The sequence below is a fragment of the Mercenaria mercenaria genome, chromosome 6 (genome assembly GCF_021730395.1).
Source record: "Mercenaria mercenaria strain notata chromosome 6, MADL_Memer_1, whole genome shotgun sequence".
NCBI lineage: Eukaryota > Metazoa > Mollusca > Bivalvia > Venerida > Veneridae > Mercenaria > Mercenaria mercenaria.
Window position 1 is genome coordinate 72,913,843 of NC_069366.1, and position 21,158 is coordinate 72,935,000.

At 38.5% G+C, this 21,158-nt stretch overlaps 1 protein-coding gene across 2 annotated transcripts in view; it reads right to left on the bottom strand.

The window, feature by feature from the left end:
• Positions 1 to 21,158, bottom strand: part of LOC123548615 (retinoblastoma-like protein 2) — a 74,619-nt gene that overhangs the window by 51,783 nt on the left and 1,678 nt on the right. For both annotated transcript variants that reach the window (XM_053546313.1, XM_053546312.1), the window contains exons 3-7: positions 20,564 to 20,764; positions 18,889 to 18,953; positions 9,951 to 10,076; positions 9,126 to 9,286; positions 8,327 to 8,391 (exon numbers count right to left, since the gene is read on the bottom strand). In XM_053546313.1, the coding sequence (XP_053402288.1) occupies positions 8,327 to 8,391; positions 9,126 to 9,286; positions 9,951 to 10,076; positions 18,889 to 18,953; positions 20,564 to 20,764 (618 nt within the window). The remainder of the gene's footprint in view (positions 1 to 8,326; positions 8,392 to 9,125; positions 9,287 to 9,950; positions 10,077 to 18,888; positions 18,954 to 20,563; positions 20,765 to 21,158) is intronic.

The following is a 21,158-nucleotide window of genomic DNA, read 5'->3' on the forward strand; positions in this document are numbered from 1 at the left end:
ATGGTTCTCCAGTTATTGCTCGGAAATGAAGTGTGACGTACGTACGGACGGACAGGGCAAAAACAATACGTCTCCTAGGGGAGACATAATTATCCGTTACACCAATAAGCGCCGTGGTTACATCTTTTGACACTTAACGTTTGATCGACAACATGTGCGAGTTTTATAAAGAAATTGTTGACTAACTATGTTCTTGAACAATAAGCATTTATTAATGGAGATCTTACGTATGAAATCACAATGTTATACGCGTTTAATTAGCATGTTTTTTTTTAAATCACATCAGGAAAAACGGTAGCCTGGTCAGGCTTGTTTCTGCAGAAAATCGGACTACCGCTAATTTCGAACACTGACTTTATATATTATTTACTGCAAGTAAGCAGTAATTCATTTTGCCCTGTGTCAAATACGCACATTTTTTCTGGATGTAGCTTACAATCCCATAATTGTGCGTCCTCAGTACGCACCAGATTTGGGCGGAGGATAATATTACTCGGTAGTAGAGTACGAGACATTATTATTTTGTTATAAAGCAGAGACATGTATCACCTCTCAGTTGAATCCTCGCCAAAACATATTCACATCTAAACAAGACTTTTTCCCAGTACCCTACTAGAATGTTTTATTGCAGAGCAAAAACTATCTTATTTAGCATTCCATCTTGCCCTTTACCAATTTTCCAGGATCCACTATTACCTAAAGTACAGACCAAAAAGGACATATATAAAGACGTACATATTGCTCAGATTTCCTGTATGTTTTAGGAAGGTTCATCAACTTTTTCTCAGTATTTCAGAAAGATGGCCAATTTCCTTGTATTTCAGAACTTACCGAACTTGGGAAAGAAGTTAAAACTAGAGCTATCACTAAAGGTGAACAGTACATTGCAATCTGACGCACACAAGATTGCATAATTATGTGGACTGTATGTATATGGACTGTATGTATACAGTATAGTAACAAAAAACAAAGTCCCATAACTATGCAGGGTATTTATCTAAAAGAACGTAACATGCACCATGCACAACTAAGGTTGGTACGGATCACTTGTGTGAAGTTTCATTAAATTGTGTGCAAGGGTTCGGAAGGTTAGGCGCGCACAAGATTGCATATGCAGACTGTATGTACATAGTATGTTAACAAGAAACAAAGTCCCGTAACTGCAATTTTTGTGGTTGAAAGAACCTAACATGCCCCATGCAAAACTACTGTTGTTACTGATCACTTGTGTGAAGTTTCATTAAATTGTGTCAAGGGGATGAGGAGAGATGGTGCGCACAAGATTGTGTCTATGTACAAAGTCCCGTAACTCTGCAATTTTTTTTTTGAAGGAACCCAACATGCCCCATGCACAACTACTGTTGTTACTGATCACTTGTGTGAAGTTTCATTAAATTGTGTTGAAGGGATGAGGAGAGATGGTGCGTACGGACAGACGGACAACCTGAAACCAGTATACCCCACTTACAAGCATGGAGCATGGAGTTACAATGTGTACCTTTAAAACTATATTTAAAATACATGTGAGCTTCTAAAACAACATTAGTTTAATGTGAAATAGTCTTAAGACACAAAGTACACGTTTCTAACCATCAAAAGAAGCGTGGTCATGCAGTGATAATTAATTTACCGCTGGATAATTGCTTTTGCATTCAAAATGACGCGTGGAGAACGCGTCACTTCCGGTAAATGAGATCTCATTCAGTTGTCACGTTTCTTTGGCGAGATTTGCTCTATATGCCTTTCAAGCTGCCGATCTATTTATTTTTATAGCTCTTTGATCCAGTAAATGCACAAGAAACAGAAATTACTTAGTCACTGTACACAAGTTCTGTTCTGTGTCAATGTGACCTTGACCTTTGATCTCAAAATCAATAGGGGTCGTCTGTTGGTCATGATCAACCTCCCTATTAAGTTTCGAGATTTCTTGAGATATCATCTGCAAACCGTTTAACTGTTCTGGGTCACTGTGACCTTGATCTACTGACTTCGAAATAAATTGGAGTCATCTGCTGATCATGATCAACTTCCCTATAAAGTTTGGTGATCCTAGGCTCAAGCATTCTCAAGTTATGGTATGGAAACAGTTTAACTCTTCCGGGTCACTGTGACCTTGATCTTTGACCCACTGACCTCAAACTCAATAGGGGTCATCTGCTGGTTATGACCAACCTCCCTATCAACTTTCATGATCCTAGGCTTAAGCCTTCTTGAGTCATCATCCAGAAATGGTTTAACTGTTCTGGGTCAATGTGACCTTGACCTTTGACCTATTGACCTCAATATCAAAAGGAGTCATCTCCTGCTCATGACCAACCTCCTTATCAACTTTCATGATCCTAGGCCCAAGCAATCTCGAGTTATCATCTGGAAACCATTTAACTGTTCCAGGTCACTGTGACCTTGACCTTTGACATATTGACCTCAAAATCAATAGGGTTTGTCTGTTGGTCATGATCAACCTCCTATTAAGTTTCCAGATTTCTGGAGATATCATCCGGACTTTTTCTTGGTATTTCAGAAAGATGGCCAATTCCCTTGGATTTCAGAACTTATCGAACTTTGGAAAGAAGTTAAAACAAGAGCTCGTAGAACACGAAATGCCCACCTTGATGCATTCAGTAAATGCACAAGAAATTATTTGGTCACTGTACGCAAGTTCTGTTCTGGGTCAATTTGACCTTGACCTTTGACCTCAAAATCAATAGGGGTCGTCTGCTGGTCATGATCAACGTCCCTGTTAAGTTTCTAGATTTCTTGAGATATCATCTGAAAACCGTTTAACTGTTCTGGGTCACTGTGACCTTGACCTACTGACTTCAAAATAAATAGAAGTTTCATGATCCTAGGCCCAAGCGTTCTTGAGTCATCATTTGGAAATGGTTTAACTGTTCTGGGTCACTGTGACCTTGACCTATTGACCTCAAAATCAATAGGGGTCGTCTGCTGGTCATGATCAACCTCCTATTAAGTTTCCAGATTTCTCAAGATATCATCTGGAAACCGTTTAACTGTTCTGGGTAACTGTGACCTTGACCTTTGACCTACTGACCTCAAAATCAATAGGGGTCATCTGCTGGTCATGACCAACTTCCCTATCAAATTTCATAATCCTAGGCCCAGGCGTTCTGAAGTTATCGTATGGAAACTGTTTAACTCGTCAGTGTCACTCTGACCTTGATCTTTGAGCCACTGACCTCAGAATTAATAGGGGTCATCTGCTGGTTATGACCAACCTCCCTATCAACTTTCATGATCCAAGGCCTAAGCGCTCTTGAGTTATCATCCGGAATCGGTTTAACTGTTCTGGGTCACTGTGACCTTGACTTTTGACCTACTGACCTCAATATCAAAAGAGGTCATCTCCTGCTCATGACCAACCGCATCAACTTGCATGATCCTAGGCCCAAGCATTCTTGAGTTACCATCCGGAAACCATTTAACTGTTCCAGGTCACTGTGACCTTGACCTTTGTCCTACTGATCTCAAAATGAATAGGGGTCGTCTTCTGGTCATGAACAACCTCCCTATCAACTTTCATGATCCTAGGCCCAAGCATTCTCGAGTTATCATCCGGAAACCATTTAACTGTTCAGGGTCACTGTGACCTTGACCTTTGAACTACTGATCTAACAAGAGGACCATGATGGTCCTGAATCGCTCACCTCTTCCCACATGACCCAGTTTTGAGTATGATGTCGTTTTTTTGGGGTACGTGTATTTCTCAATGTCATTTATACCAAACTCGGCTGAAATGGACGAGCTGAAAACTTTCTCCGAGCGAGTAGCCTTAAAATTCATGTTTGTATTATTTTTTTACTACTGAATGGATTTGAATAAAATCTGTGACCTAGTTTTTGAGCTCATGTGACCCAGTTTTGAACTTGACCTAGATATTATCAAGATAAAAATTCTGATCAATTTTCATAAAGATCCATTGAAAAATATGGTCTCTAGAGAGGTCACAAGGTTTTTCTATTATTTGACCTATTGACCTAGTTTTCGAAGGTACGTGACCCTGTTTTGAACTTTACCTAGATATCATCAAGGTGAACATTCTCACTAATTTTCATGAAGATCTCATAAAAAAAAAAATGGCCTCTAGAGAGGTCACAAGGTTTTTCTATTTTTATACCTACTGGCCTAGTTTTTGACCGCACGTAACCCAGTTTCGAACTTCGCCTAGATATCATCAAGATGAACATTCAGACCAATTTTCATACAGATCCCATGAAAAATATGGCCTCTAGAGAGGTCAAAAGATTTTAATAATTTTAGACCTACTGACCTAGTTTTTGATCTCAGTTGACCCAGTTTCAAACTTGACCCAGATATCATCAAGATGAACATTCAGACCAATTTTCATACAGATCCCATGAAAAATATGGCCTCTAGAGAGGTCAAAAGATTTTAATAATATTAGACCTACTGACCTAGTTTTTGATCTCAGTTGACCCAGTTTCAAACTTGACCTAGATATCATCAAGATGAACATTCAGACCAATTTTCATACAGATCCCATGAAAAGTATGGCCTCTAGAGAGGTCAAAAGGTTTTTTTATTATTTGACCTACTGACCTAGTTTTTTAAGGCACATGACCCAGTTTCAAACTTGACCTAGATATCATCAAGGTGAACATTCTGACCAATTTTTATAGAGATCCATTCACAAGTATGGCCTCTAGAGAGGTCACAAGGTTTTTCTATTTTTAGACCTACTGACCTAGTTTTTGACCGCACATGACCCTGTTTCAAACTTGACCTAGATATCATCAAGATGAACATTCAGACCAATTTTCATACAGATCCCATGAAAAATATGGCCTTTAGAGAGGTCACAAGGTTTTTCTATTATTTGACCTACTGACCTAGTTTTTGACGGCACGTGACCTACTTTCAAACTTGACCCAAGATATCATCAAGATGAACATTCAGACCAACTTTCATACAGATCCCATGAAAAATATGGCCTCTAGAGAGGTCACAAGGTTTTTTCTATTATTTGACCTACTGACCTAGTTTTTGATGGCACGTGACCCACTTTCGAACTTGACCTAGATATCATCAAGGTGAACATTCTGAACAATTTTCATGAAGATCTCATGAAATATATGGCCTCTAGAGAGGTCACAAGGATTTCTATTTTAAGACCTACTGACCTAGTTTTTGACCGCACGTGACCCAGTTTCGAACTTGACCTAGATATCATCAAGATGAACATTCAGACCAACTTTCATACAGATCCCATGAAAAATATGGCCTTTAGAGAGGTCACAAGGTTTTTCTATTATTTGACCTACTGACCTAGGTTTTGAAGGCACATGACCTAGTTTCAAACTTGACCTAGATATCATGAAGGTGAACATTCTGACCAATTTTCTTGAAGATCTTGTGAAATATATGGCCTCTAGAGAGGTCACAAGGTTTTTCTATTTTTAGACCTACTGACCTAGTTTTTGATGGCACGTGACCCAGTTTCGAACTTGACCTAGATATAATCAAGATGAACATTCTGACCAACTTTCATAAAGATCCCATGAAAAATGTGACCTCTAGAGTGGTCACAAGCTAAAGTTTACGGACGGACGCACGCACGCACGGACGCACGATGGACACCGCGCGATCACAAAAGCTCACCTTGTCACTTTGTGACAGGTGAGCTAAAAAAAAATAATAGGTGTCATCTGCTCGTTATGACCAACCTCCGTGTCAATTTTCATGATCCTAGGGCTAAGCGTTCTGGAGTTATCATCCGGAAAAGGATTGGTCTACATTTCAGTAAATACTGACAGACCAACATCTGCAAAACAATATACCCCTCCTTCTTCAAATGGGGGTATGATAACGTGGGCTGCCGAAGGACAGTAACAATAGACAATTCTACAGCCTTGTCAATGAATGAATATTTATCTATTTTATTTTGTTGGGTTTGACATCGCACCAACACAACTATAGTCATATGGCAACTTTCCAGCTTTGATGGTGGAGGAAGACCCCAGGTGCCCCTCCATGTATTATTTCATCACTAGCAGGCACCTGGGTAGAACTGACCTTCCGAAAGCCAGCTGGATGGCTTCCTCACATGAAGAATTAAAATGCCCCGAGTGAGGCTCGAACCCACACTGATGAGGGGCAAGTGATCTGAAGTCAGCGACCTTAACCACTCGGCCACCTAACTGAATAATCAAAGTATCCTACTTTCTAAGAGTAACTCCATATTTGAATATCCAAATATTTGTCTGTCTGAAGTCTACTCCCTTTTCAGACACGCTACTGCCCTTTTTTTTCATTAACAGTGTACGAAATTCAGATTTGAATCCAATAGCCCGTTCGGGCTACCAGATTAAAAAATTTCAAAGCCCGACACCAATTTCACTAGCCCGAACTTTTAACACCTTAAAATACAAAATTTTTGCACCATATAACATCTTGTTTTACAAACATCTCTATGCATGTTTGAAGTAATAAAAAAGACGTACAGTATATGTTTGCCATGTTTTTGAAAAATTTTAACTTGAAATACCCCAGTGCAGATCAGCATCGTCAGAGTCCAAAAGCATCGGACATGACACTCCTTGCCAAAACGAAATATAAACTGTTATGCCCGATTTTTTAGGATCCGCACTCGCCAATTACTGCAACTCGGACTGTTGACAATTTGTAAGGTGTAATACCGAGTGCTGAATACACATTTACACACAAGCTGATAGCATAATTTAAGCTCCGCCTACTGCAGGTACTTGTGAGATTTTCGCGAGAAGTGTGAAAGCTAATCAAATTATCCGTTACGCTAGAGGTGATTGTATTCAGCCAATTAGAGCTGCGGTTACGTCTTTGGCACTGTGTTTGATTGTCAACAAGTAAGAGTGCAAAAACCAATAATTCCATAATTCCATAAGCGTTTCTCAGTCTGGAAAATCACGATGCAGTACTCGTTTAATTAGCATGTTTTTTTAAACAAATGAGGAAAATTCGGTAGCCCAGTCGGGCTTGTACCTGTGGAAAATCGGTAGCCCGAGCTGAAATTTGGTAGCCACGGGCTGTCGGACTACCGTGAATTTCGAACACTGAGTAGACACCTCAAAAAATTTGTTTGAAATAATACAGTAATCCCCTAAAACTGAATTTACATCAAGATTCCTCCTTTCCACCAATACTGAACAATTTTCATAACACATAAAAAAAACACAACAAAGCCTCTTACCAGCTTTTGTAAAACTAGATGACCACGAACATGTCGAGCCCGCCCTTTGACCCCTAACTGTGACCTTGACCTTTGAGATCTCATAGAGTTAAAAATTCATGCCAATTATAAAGAAGATTCCTCAATGCATGTCAAAGTTATGAGCCAGACAAGATCTGACATGACCTTTGATCTCCAACTGTGACCTTGACCTTTGAGATAAAGATGTTGCACTAGATTGTTTAAGCAATTTCAAACAACCGACTTATGTTGCCTTTAACATGTTTAATTGACTAGATGCCCAATGGCAACATGTCAAGCCCGCCAGCTGTCAAAAGGACTGGAAGTTGCACAAGAAAACATTTGTGCCAAATAAAACAATTGTGCCAGGTTATTTTATAATCCCACATTCAATGACGAAGTTATTGTCCGGACAAGGTCAATTATAGCCATATTTGACCTTTAAACTCCGAGTGTGACCTTAACCTTTAAGATATTGACACGGGTTTTACGCACATGCTGTCTCATGGTGGTGAACAATTGTGCCAAGTTACTTTAAAATCCCACAATCAATGACAAAGCTATTGTCTGGACAAGGTCAATTATAGCCATATTTTACCTTTAAACTCCAAGTGTGACCTTGACCTTTAAGAAACTGACACCGGTTTGCACGCGACACACCATCTCATGGTGGTAAACAATTGTGCCAGGTTATTCTATAATCCCACATTCAATGACGAAGTTATTATCCAGACAAGGTCAATTATAGCCATATTTGACCTTTAAACTCCAAGTGTGACCTTTACCTTTAAGATATTGACACGGGTGTTGCACGCGACATGCCGTCTCATGGTGAACAATGTGCAAAGTTATTTTAAAATCCCACAATTAATGACAAACTTATGGTCCGGACAAAGAAATCCAGACAGACGCACGTACGCACATACACCAAACAGCCATTTGGACAACTATGTCTTCGCTCCCTTACGGGCTTGACAAAAATTGTCTTCAAAAACACAGTTTCAACTCAAATAACACAAAAAAAAAACTAACTCAACAAAGAAAAAAGAAACTCAAACAGAATTATAAATCTAACAACATAGAAATTTAACATAAAAATTAAAGAAGTAATTAAAAACTCACTTGTTCGCTTCAAAGTTTCCAATCTCCAAGACTGATGACAGGGTGTCAGCCTTGCCTTTCAAAACCTTAAAGAAAAAAAACAACAGTTTTTTAAAATTAGATTATGGCAGAATAAATGTTAACAACACAAGATAAAAAGTAGTGCATAACTTCACATGCTGAACAGCACTCCTACAATGCCTCATGACTCCAGGTCAAATACATTTCCAGATGTATGCAGCAAACATTAAATACATACTCTTGATTCAATCAAGAGCCATAACTCTGCTCCAGCAGAGAGCAATCTCAAACAAAACCTCAGTTGCACAACTTTATATGCTGAATAACATTCCTATGTGGTTTCATGACTCAAAGTCAAATCGCCCCCTTAATGCAAAAAGGTACCAAGTGCATTCTTTATTCATATGCTCATGGTACCTTTTTGCATTCAGGGGACGAAATACTTCTTGAGGTATTTACTTGACACAACTTTTATTTTAGCCATTTATGCATGTTTTCCAATACTATGTCCAAGCTGAGTGAAATACGTAACAAAACCAAAGATGCCAATTTCACAAGTTGCATAACAATCCTACCTTTTAGGACTCGATGTCAAACACTTTTTGAGATACATGCAATAAACTTAAGTGCTTCATGCATACTTTTTGACAGAATTCTGGTATGTCCAAGTGAAATCCCAAACAAAACTGTAGGTGCACATTTTCGCACGAGACAAAACCCTAGGTGCAAAACTTCACATGCTGAATAATACATGCTGTATACCAAATTAGCATAACGCTCCTAGAAAATAATGTCCTACCTTTTTATCAAACAGCTTTTTCAAATGTGGCTTCCACCAGTGTTCTTTTATCACTTTGGCCTCTATCTCAAGACCTTCATGTTTATCACATAAATGCTTCATAATACAAGGGGGCTCCGACGGGGGCTTCCAGTCTCGGGAATGAAACCCTTCTGGTAACCCTGTAAAATAAAATACAGAGACATTTGTTATAAACTATCAAAACATTAATTCTTTGAACCAGTTATATACAAAAAATGTCTCAAAAGTATTTATTACACCCTATTGTAATCATTTTGCTACCTATGAGGTAGAACTTTTCGAAAGAAGTGTTCATCTTATCTTTTACTGTTTGTCTCAAATGGAGGATATGCTTGCGAATTGTTGACAGGCAGATGACTTGTTAGTAAAAGTGTGTGGATATAAACAAAACTGGGCAACTTAAATTTCTTTTTTAAGTTAGATTTGAGATAGTCAGTAGTGCTGAAGTTTAATTACAGTCCATCCGCCCTTTCAGACACAATGGAGCATTAATGCCAAGTAGAGTATAGACCGGTGAGAGATTTGAGCTAGTCAGTAGCACTAAACTGACTTTCCCTAAAGTCGCCCCATAGCTTGAGCCCTGATGTTTTAAATAAATGTGAATTTATAACCATATATCTATATTAAATAAAAAATTCTCCTTTTTTGACAAAATGAGCCACCGCCCTTCTTAATTGGAGGATATCACTGCTTCATTACACATCATGCACAAACTCAAATCAAGAATGATATTTTTCTGCTTTGTTGCAGTCTACGTTTCCAAGGGCTCTTCTAATACATCTTATTATCACAGTAAATACTTACCTGAGAAATCTGGATTAAGGAGATCTTTTCTTCCTCCAAGGAGGGCATTGGTATAAAACCAGTCTATATTGCACAATAACAAGTGGTATGAGTTCACCAAATCATCACTAATAGCTGGGAAATTACCTGTTAGAAAGGAGACAAATGTCATTACAAAACAAGAGGACCATGATGGTCCTGAATCGCTCACCTTTTCCCACATGACCCAGTTTTGAGTATGACTCCCTTTTTTCTATTATTTGACATAGTGACCTAGTTTTTGAGCTCATGTGACCCAGTTTTGAACTTGACCTAGATATTATCAAGATAAAAATTCTGACCAATTTTCATGAAGATCCATTGAAAAATATGGTCTCTAGAGAGGTCACAAGGTTTTTCTATTATTTGACCTATTGACCTAGTTTTTTAAGGCTCGTGACCCAGTTTCAAACCTGACCTAGACATCATCAAGGTGAACATTCTGAACAATTTTCATGCAGATCCATTCAAGGGTATGGCCTCTAGAGAGGTCACAAGGTTTTTCTATTTCAAGACCTACTGACCTAGTTTTTGATCGCAGTTGACCCAGTTTCAAACTTGACCTAGATATCATCAAGATAAACATTCAGACCAATTTTCATACAGATCCCATGAAAAATATGGCCTCTAGAGAGGTCACAACATTTTTTCATTATTTGACCTACTGACCTACTTTTTGATGGCACGTGACCCACTTTCGAACTTGACCTAGATATCATCAAGATTAACATTCAGACCAATTTTCATACAGTTCCCATGAAAAATATGGCCTCTAGAGAGGTCACAAGGTTTTTCTATTATTTGACCTACTGACCTAGTTTTTGATGGCACGTGACCCACTTTCAAACTTGACCTAGATATCATCAAGATGAACATTCTGACCAATTTTCATGAAGGTCTCATGAAATATATGGCCTCTAGAGAGGTCACAAGGTTTTTCTATTTTTAGACCTACTGACCTAGTTTTTGATCGCACGTGACCCAGTTTCGAATCTGACCTAGATATCATCAAGATGAACATTCAGACCAACTTTCATACAGATCCCATGAAAAATACGGCCTTTAGAGAGGTCACAAGGTTTTTCTATTATTTGACCTACTGACCTAGGTTTTGAAGGCACATGACCCAGTTTCGAACTTGACCTAGATATCATCAAGGTGAACGTTCTGACCAATTTTCATGAAGATCTTGTGAAATATATGGCCTCTAGAGAGGTCACAAGATTTTTTCTATTTTTAGACCTACTGACCTAGTTTTTGACCGCACGTGACCCAGTTTCAAACTTGACCTAGATATCATCAAGGTGAACATTCTGACCAATTTTCATGAAGATCTTGTGAAATATATGGCCTCTAGAGAGGTCACAAGGTTTTTCTATTTTTAGACCTACTGACCTAGTTTTTGATGGCACATGACCCAGTTTCGAACTTGACCTAGATATCATCAAGATGAACATTCTGACCAACTTTCATAAAGATCCCATGAAAAATGTGACCTCTAGAGTGGTCACAAGCAAAAGTTTACGGACGGACGGACAGACGACGGACACCGCACGATCACAAAAGCTCACCTTGTCACTTTGTGACAGGTGAGCTAAAAAGTACATACATGTAACAAGAAAAAAGTCAATCTCTCAAGAAAAGTCTGCCAGGTTTAACAGAATTTTAAAAATAAGGTATGTGACACTAAAATATACAGAACTGGCAACAAATTTCAACTAGAAAATGCTTTTGTAAAAAAGCGCATGTCTCCCCCAATGCAAAGTCTTATAGGCAAGAAGTCAATAGGGGTCAGGAGCAAAAATCAAAGAGACACTGATGGTTGGCTGCAATAGGGATCACCTACTTGGCATGTCCAGTCATCCCACTAAATTTCAACACTCTTGGCCTTGTGGTTCTCAAGTCACTGTTCAGGCTCCTGTGACCTTGACCTTTGATCAAATGACCTCAAAATAAATAGGGGTCATCTTCTCTGCATGTCCAATCAACCTATTAAGTTTCAACATTGTAGGTCAAGTGGTTCTCAAGTTATTTCCAAAAAATGATTTTACATGAACAGGCCACTGTGACCTTGACCTTTAACAGACTGACCCCAAAATCAATAGGGGTCATCTACTCTGCATGTTCAATCATCCTATGAAGTTTCAACATTCTGGGTCAAGTGGTTCTCAAGTTATTGATCGGAACTGGTTATCAATGTTCAGGCCCCTGTGACCTTGACCTTTAACGGAGTGGCCCCAAAAACAATAGGGGTCATTTACTCTGCATGAACAATCATCCTATGAAGTTTCAACATTCTGGGTCGAGAGGTTCTCAAGTTATTGATTGGAAATGGTTTTCCATGTTCAGGCCCCTGTGGCCTTGAGCTTTAACAGAGTGACCCTAAAATCGCTAGGGGTCATCTACTCTGCATGACCAATCATCCTATGAAGTTTCATCATTCTGGGTCAAGTGGTTCTCAAGTTACTGACCGGAAATGGTTTTCAATGTTCGGGCCCCTGTGACCTTGACCTTTCACAGAGTGACTTCAAAATCGTTAGGGGTCATCTACTCTGCATGACCAATTATCCTATTAAGTTTCAACATTCTGGGTCAAGTGGTTCTCAAGTTATTGACCGGAAATGGTTTTCAATGTTCAGGCCCGTGACCTTGACCTTTAATGCAGTGATCCCAAAATCGATAGGGGTCATCTACTTTGCATGTACAATCATCCTATGAAGTTTCAACATTCTGGGTCAAGTGGTTCTCTAGTTATTGATTGGAAATGGTTTTCCATGTTCAGGCCCCTGTGACCTTGACGTTTGATGGAGTAACCCCAAAATCAATAGGGGTCAATTACTCTTTATGACCAATCATCCTATGAAGTTTCAACATTCTGGGTCAAGTGGTTCTCTTGTTATTGATCGGAAATGGTTTTCAATGTTCAGGCCCCTGTGACCTTGACCTCTGAAGGAGTGACCCAAAAATCAATAGGTCATCTTCTTTCATGACCAATCATCTAAAGTTTCACATTTCTGACAAGTGGTTCTTAGTTATTGTCAATGGTTTCAATGTTCGGCATGGACCTTGACCTTGACGAGTGACCCCAATCATAGGGTCATTATCTTCATGATCAATCATCCTATGAAAGTTTCAATTCTGGGTAAGTGGTTCTCTAGTATGATCGGAAATGGTTTTCAATGTCAGCCGGGTGACCTGACCTTGACGAGTGACCCAAAACCTTAGGGTCCGCTTACCACACCCTACAACCGAGAATTTGAAGATCTAGGTCAAATGTTCTCCAGTTATTGCTCGAAATAAAGGTAGTACGACGGACGACAGGCAAAAAAATATGTCTCCTGGGAACATAATAAACTTGCCAATAACTTCCATAAATTATTATAGCTCCATAAGGTGGCATCCTCGATTTATGCCAATTTTTTGTGTTTCAATTAGAAAAGGCTTTGTAACTTTGTATTGAAAGAAATTTTAGTGTGATCATTCAGGAACATTTATCTATATTGTTATTTTTGTTGGGTTATACTTGCACCAAACAATAGGTTTGGTGACTTTCGCTATTAGGGGGAGGAAGACTCCAGTGCCACCGTTTCATACAACGCACATGGTACCTGACTTTCTGTAAACCAGCTGATGGCTTCCTATGCTTGAGAATTACAATGCCAAGTGAGATTCAAACACATACGTGAGGGGCAAGTGATTTAGTCAGCGACCTTGACCACTTGTCATGTGGCCTCAATTAACATTTTAGCCATAAGTAAAAGTTGAAGGATTTATGTTGTATTTCAAAATAACTATTTAACATATGTTTATCTTTTTTGATATACAATCTGATTGCAGACTGTTTAATTGAATTTTGATGCTGTCAGATCTGAAGTCCATCACTGTAATGAATATATTTACTCCTCAAAGGGCTTAAGAACTTATCATCTAAACAGCATAGATAACCTTCATTGCCTGCCATTTGTACCTGTCAGTGTGATCTTACTCACATATGTTTTTGAAATAGTTTAATAAAAGCAATTTTGGTTGTGAGCATTTAACAGTGTTAAATTAACTGTAATGCTGCACAAGTATGCTTTAAAAATAAAGAAATTGGACTAATAAAATAGTATTTCTTTTCTTCAATCTTCTACACAGTGATTTCGTTACCTAGGTAGAGATTTCTGAAGTTGAAGTGATACACAATCTTCGTGCATTAGATTTTCTAAAAAGACGCTAGTCAAAAAAGAAAAGTCATATTTGTGAAACTTATTATTTCTTACTTGTAACAGGAAGAGTTTGGTATATTGTTAAGCTATAATTCCCTACACCCTTTTAACACACACCACTATTTCAGCTGGAAATTTACTTGAAAATTGTACATAATTCCACTTTAAAAAAAATAAGAGAACAAAATATGGATGTTTTCCCCTAACTTGATAAATCCCAATCTGATATTTTTTTTCCATACAGGGGGAAAAATCAGACTTGCAAACTATACTTGGCATCACTGAAAAGTTACCACTTAATATATACCTCTTTGCTTGTTTATACAATATCGACGTCACTTTTTCATTGCGCGGTCTGTTACTCACAGACCCTGTCTTGATCATGTCTCCTAACCCGTTTCATGACTGTCAGGTGAGAACAGCACATACGATGTGCAATTTCACGACATGAAAGTTCTGCGTCAACCACGCAAATGGCCTGATGGCGTTGATCGTGCCTTAAACGTGGCATTCTTAGCAAGGATATTCTGGATTTTTTAACGCATTCCTTTTAGTCTGTTGACTAACTTTCAAGTGCGATGAATAATTTGCGATAAAATTTTCATACATGTCGGTATTGCTTCAAAAAGTCATTTTGCACGTGCAGCCCATGCCTCAAATGGAGTTAATCGAATATGACAAATCTTTACACCAGTGAAGTCTCAGTTGTGTCAACAAGAGCTGTCGGAGGACAGCAACGCTCGACTATTCAACAGCCTTGTCAATTGAATGAATACAAAAGTTGAAAAAGGGGCATAATTTTGTAAAATGCAAAGTAGAGGTATTGAACCTCTGTACTGCATGTCATATCATGACAGTGAAAAAGAGTGTGAAGTTTCAATCCTTTCCAATTTGTGGATACTGAGCAGGGCTTCGGAAATTTGCAGGTTTGTCGGTTTTGGACCGATTTTTGACTTTTCAGACCGATTCGTGAAGTGAAAAAACGAAAAAAATCGGTCCCGTAAAAATGGAGAAAAGTATAAATTTCGGTCTGATATCTCAATACACGATCACCTGCCAAGTAGGAAATTGTTGGTCGCACCTTCAGATAATCAATAAACGTGTCAATTGGTCTGATTGTCACTTTGATAATCGGTCCGTAATTAGCGCGTGATGCAATCAGTGCTCGCGCGGCACATCCTTTAATGTTTGCAGACAGCCGACTGCGGTGTATTTAACATTTTTGACTGGTTTCCTAACGTTTCTGACTGGATCCAAATCATTTCGACGGGGATCCACTTCTTTTATTTAGGATCCGACGGATGGTTTATTTCAAAAGGCTATGTTTGATCACGGTAACAAACAAATGGTCGCTGCATTTAATCAATGAGCTATAATTGTACGTTATAGGTCTTCGATTCAATGAGACATCACACGGAAAACAGATAAAAATAATTTTTATAATTACTTGATTTGAAAAAATTACATGATTCATTTGTTGGGGCTCCAGTTGAAACAAATGCAGAAAATCGTCTTTGCAACCCGACTGTACAAAAAAGAAAAAAAATGGACGGGCAACCACGAATGATAAAGACAAGAGGGTCATGATGACCCTGGATCGCTCACCAGAGTAATATGTTTCAAATGTCAAACTGATGATTTTTAGAAATTTTTTGGAAAATTTTCCAATGTACAATCAAGTAACCCCTGGGGCGGGGCCAATTTTACCCCGGGGGTCATGATTTGAATAAAGTTTGTAGAAGTCGACTAGGCAATATTACACATCGAATATCTAAGATCTAGGCCTTCTGGTTTATTTTAAGCAAATTTATGAAGATTTCCCAATGTACAATAAAGTAAACCCTGGGGCTGGGTCAATTTGACCCTGGGGGGTCAAGATTTGAACAAATTTTGTAAAGGTCCACTAGGCAATGCTACATGTCGAATATCTAAGCTCTAGGCCTTCTGGTTTATTTTTAGAAAATATTGAAGATTTTTCTATGTACAATCAAGTAACCCCATGGGGCGGGGCCAATTTGACCCTGGGGGTCATGATTTGAAGAAATTTTGTAGAGGTCCACTAGGCAATGCTACATGTCAAATATCTAAGACCTAGGCCTTTTGGTTTATTTTTAGAAATTTTTTGAAAATTTTCCTATGTAAAATCAAGTGACCCCTGGGGCGGGGTCAATTTTGACCCTGGGGTCATGATTTGAATAAATGTTGTAGAGGTCCACTAGGCAATGCTACATGTGAAATATCTAAGCTCTAGGCCTTCTGGTTTATTTTAAGAAAATTTTGAAGATTTTCATATGTAAAATCAAGCGACCCCTAGGGCGGGGTCAATTTTGACCCCGGGGGTCATGATTTGAACAACTTTAGTAGAGGTCCACTAGGCAATGCTACATGTCAAATATCTAAGCTCTTGGGCTTCTGCTTTTTGAGAAGAAGATTTTTTAAGGTTTTCCTATGTAAAATCAAGTGACCCCTGGGGCGGGGTCAATTTTGACCCCGGGGGTCTGATCTGAACAAATTTTGTAGAGGTCCACTAGGCAATGCTACATGTGAAATATCTAAGACCTAGGCCTTCTGCTTTATTTTTAGAAATTTTTTGAAGATTTTCCTATGTAAAATCAAGTGACCCCTGGGGCGGGGTCAATTTTGACCCCGGGGTCATGATTTGAACAACTTTAGTAGAGGTCCATTAGGCAATGCTACATGTCAAATATCTAAGGTCTAGGGCTTCTGGTTTTCGAGAAGAAGATTTTTTAAGATTTTTCTATGTAAAATCAAGTGACCCCTGGGGCGGGGTCAATTTTGACCCCGGGGTCATGATTTGAACAAACTTGGTAGAGGTCCACTAGGCAATGCTTCACACCAAATATCTAAGCTCTAGGGCTTCTGGTTTTTGAGAAGAAGATTTTTAAAGTTTTTCCTTTCGGTTGCCATGGCAACCAGAGTTCTGCATGGAATTCAATTCTTTGAACAATTTTTAGAGAAGACCATCCAAGGAACATCCCTGTGAAGTTTCATCAAAATTGGCCTGTTGGTTTAGGAGGAGATGTTGTTTAAAGGAAAGTGTGGACGGACGGACGGACGACGGACGGACGGACGACGGACGGACGGACGGACGGACGCCGGACGGTGAGCAATCACAATAGCTCACCCTGAGCACTTTGTGCTCTGATGAGCTAAAAACCGGTCTTTTAAAAAACGTTTCAAAATGAAATTTTGTTTACATCAGAAGAGAACATATAACTTTATAAAATGTAGTTGCTTGTTGAAGTACAACGTAAGTGAAATGAAATATCCGTGGCCAACCCGCGTGACGTTTTGGTACTATACATGCGGGAAATTCGATCTCAGCGTTCAAATAACGTACACATTCGGTCCGCGGCAGAGTATTCTTTAAATACTGAGGCTGTTTAGCAGAGAATATGTGTCATGAAACTCACTTTGACGCATTGTATTTTATAGAATTCCGTCAAAAGATGAGGAAACATCACAAAGGATCTGCCGTGTATACGGTATCGAAGTCACGTGCGTTGGCTTTTAGACTAGTTACGCACACGGTGTCAATGCCTCGTATTATCTCGGAAAAACATCGAAATTTAAACAAAGTAACGATCACACATAATACTGAATAACTGTCTTCATTGTATGGTAACGCACGGTGACTGGTAACTCAGTTTTAATGCATGACATGCTTATTTCTTTACCCTATCACGTTTTACAAAATATGTAATATTGGGAATGCGGTGGGTGGGGTAGCGCCGATGTCAGGATTTTCGTTTCGGACCGATTGAGTTATCAAAATTTCCGGAGCCCTGATACTGAGATACCAGCTTACATACAAAAACTTAACAAAAAACTGCTAAGTCAAAGGGGCATAATTTTGTAAAAATGCCAAGTAGAGTTATGGGACTTTCACAGTGCATGTTAGATCACGACAGTGAACAAGTGTGTGAAGTTTCAATCCATTCTAATTAGTGGATACTGAGATATCAGATTACATACAAAAATTTAACCAAAAACTGCTAAGTCGAAAAAGGGGCATAATTTTGAAAAAAAGAGAGTAGAGTTATGGGACTTGCTTAGTGCATGTCAGATCATGATAGTGAACAAGTATGTGAAGTTTCAATCCATTCCCATTAGTAAGTACTGAGATACCAGCTTACATACAAAACCTTAACCAAAAATTTCTAAGTCGAAAAAGGGGCATAATTTTGTAAAAAAGCGAAATAGAGTTATGGCACCTGTGCAATGTAGATCAGTTCATCAGAGTGAATAAGTGTGTGAAGTTTCAATCCATTCCCACAAATGGTTACTGAGTTACCAGCTTACATACAAAACCTTAACCAAAAATTTCTAAGTCGAAAAAGGGGCATAATTTTGTAAAAAAGCAAAATAGAGTTATGGAACCTGTGCAATGTAAGTCAGTTTGTCACAGTGAATAAGTGTGTGAAGTTTCAATCCATTCCCACAAGTGGTTACTGAGATACCAGCTTACATACAAAACCTTAACCAAAATCGGGACGCGGACGCCGACGCATGGGCGAGTGCAATAGCTCACTATTCTATGAATAGTCGAGCTAAAAACGTAGTCGTGTTATGCTTTTAACACAGTCCAGTGCAGTTTTTAAATTTAACTTCGAGCCATTAGGGTGGTAACTTTTCAGTGCGCAGAGTATATTTCAAAATTTTCACCATAAAGCTCAGCCAACTCAACTTACCTTTTACTTGTACAAACATTGTCCAGCAGAAGTTGAAAACCTCAACAAGTGAACACGGCAACTTCCTGAAAGCCAAAAGCAAGTCTTAGCATCTTTTATTTCATTTCACCCGGTGCTTCCAGTAGGATAGGAAAACTAAAATTTTGCAACTGTATGTCATTGAAATAAATATTTGTACCATCATGTATAATAAATTGAAATTTGAAGTAAATCAACAGTAGAAAGCATACTGGTACTGATGATAAACCCGAACAGAAAATGAGGTTTTTTACCTGTAACTTTTTTATTTCTGCAAATTGAAATCAATGGTCGGTATCAAAATAAAGCTTAACCTTTGCTGAAAACTTTGCATAATTCAAATTTATTTTTAGTAAGCAAACTCACACGACGTGAGGGCCTGAAAGGGGTATGTAAAAAGGGGACTTTATGAACGTTGACTGATGATAAATTCGAACCCTTTGTCATTTACAAAATTTTCTTGGTATTATTATATTGAAACTTTCCCCAAAAAGCTGCAACAGTCATTCCTGATAAAGTAATGAAAAATTAACAAATGTCAGGCCTTCATGTTTCGACAGTGAGCATGCGCAAAAAAACACCCTCTTCCCCAGTAATTTTGGATAAATATTTTTTATACAAATTTATGTAAGTCATTTATTTATACAGAATATTTACCAATTTTGTTTTTGTTTACACCAGTTGGTGTTGTAAGTGGAAACTATTAGATGGTGTGTTCAATTTTATAAATAACCGATTGCAATCGAATATTTTCAAGGTGTTCGACTTTATCATCTGTCCGGGTTTATCATCAGTACCAGTAACTGTGTCGCGCCATGAGAAAACCAACATAGTGTGTTTGCGACCAGCATGGATCCAGTCCAGCCTGCGCAACCGCGTAGACTGGTCTGGATCCATGCTGGTCACAAATGCACTATGTTGGTTTTCTCATTGCTTGGCTCAACTGCTGCTGTCCCACAGGGTCCTGCAATGACACCTTGTGTATGAAAAGAACCAAAACCACCACCTTACCCTTTTATGACTTCAGGAGATTTTAACACTTGGTTTTGCTGCATCTCTGATTCTTCCAAGTATCATTTTGCTTCCATACCTCCTATTCTTATTTCGATGTGAAACCTAAATTTTAGTCCTGCTAGGTGCCATAAAACTTAAATCAAATTACTGGTGCTAGTTTATTCCATTTTAAGTCATACAAACACACGTAAGGCTGTCTAGTGTGTGGTAACATCCAACTTTATTAGTGGAGGAAGAGCCCAACTGGCCCTCCAGATGTTTTTTCACTATTTCAGGCGATATGGCCCAACATTCCCAAGTAGAACCATTGTTCCATATGTTCAGCAAATAAGATGGATGGCTTCCTTGTAGGCTTACTTATCTTAATATCTTACTTTTTCAAGACAGTAGCCCGCTTAACAAACCCAGGTTAATGTGTTTAATTTATATAAATGAAGACTATATGGGTACAAAATGAGACTTAATTCTTTTATCCCCTAATTCATAAATGAATTTAAGCAGTCAACTACTTGCACAGAACATGTTAATAATAAGATCGTATTTAGGAACACCGAAAAGCCAAGTTATATAAATCTCAATTATCGCAGTTAAATTTATCTGCTCTTTTGAAGTATTTGCAGAGGAAAATACTGTTTCTACAAACCTTTGTTTTCTACTCCTAGGCTGCCGAGGAGCTTCGTCTGCTGGACTTTTGAAAATGTCCAGAAAAATTGGTTCAAACTTTTTAAATATCACAGTTGAAACTGCAAAATTTCTTTCCAATCTTTCCACTTTGTCCCGGAACTCTTGTGACAGACTGGCCATGTCCGACCATTTCTTCATTTTGCTGAAGAACTGTATCAAACTGAAAGAAGGTTTTATTTCAGTGTTAGCTGATTAGACTAAGGTTTTATAGCTTTAACACTGCCTCTATATTACAATTTCAACAGCAAAACTTCACGAGCTTAAATGTGGAGAGTCGACTTCCAAGCATGCTGTCCCAGAAATAGTCCTTTCCAGGCTCATCAATATAGACTAGATCTGATTTGGAAACAAAACAGTAATGTTACTGACCACCATCATACATTCAGGGTTTTTTCTAGCTATTTTGGGAACATAGCCTATACCCCTAAAACTGGGAATTTTGACGCGTAAATATTCCAAACTGGGAAATATGTAGTCCCACAGGATATAGTAAGGATGTGTTTAAGCACTTTCTCATAAACTTGTTTCACATTGTACAACCTCTTTAACATACT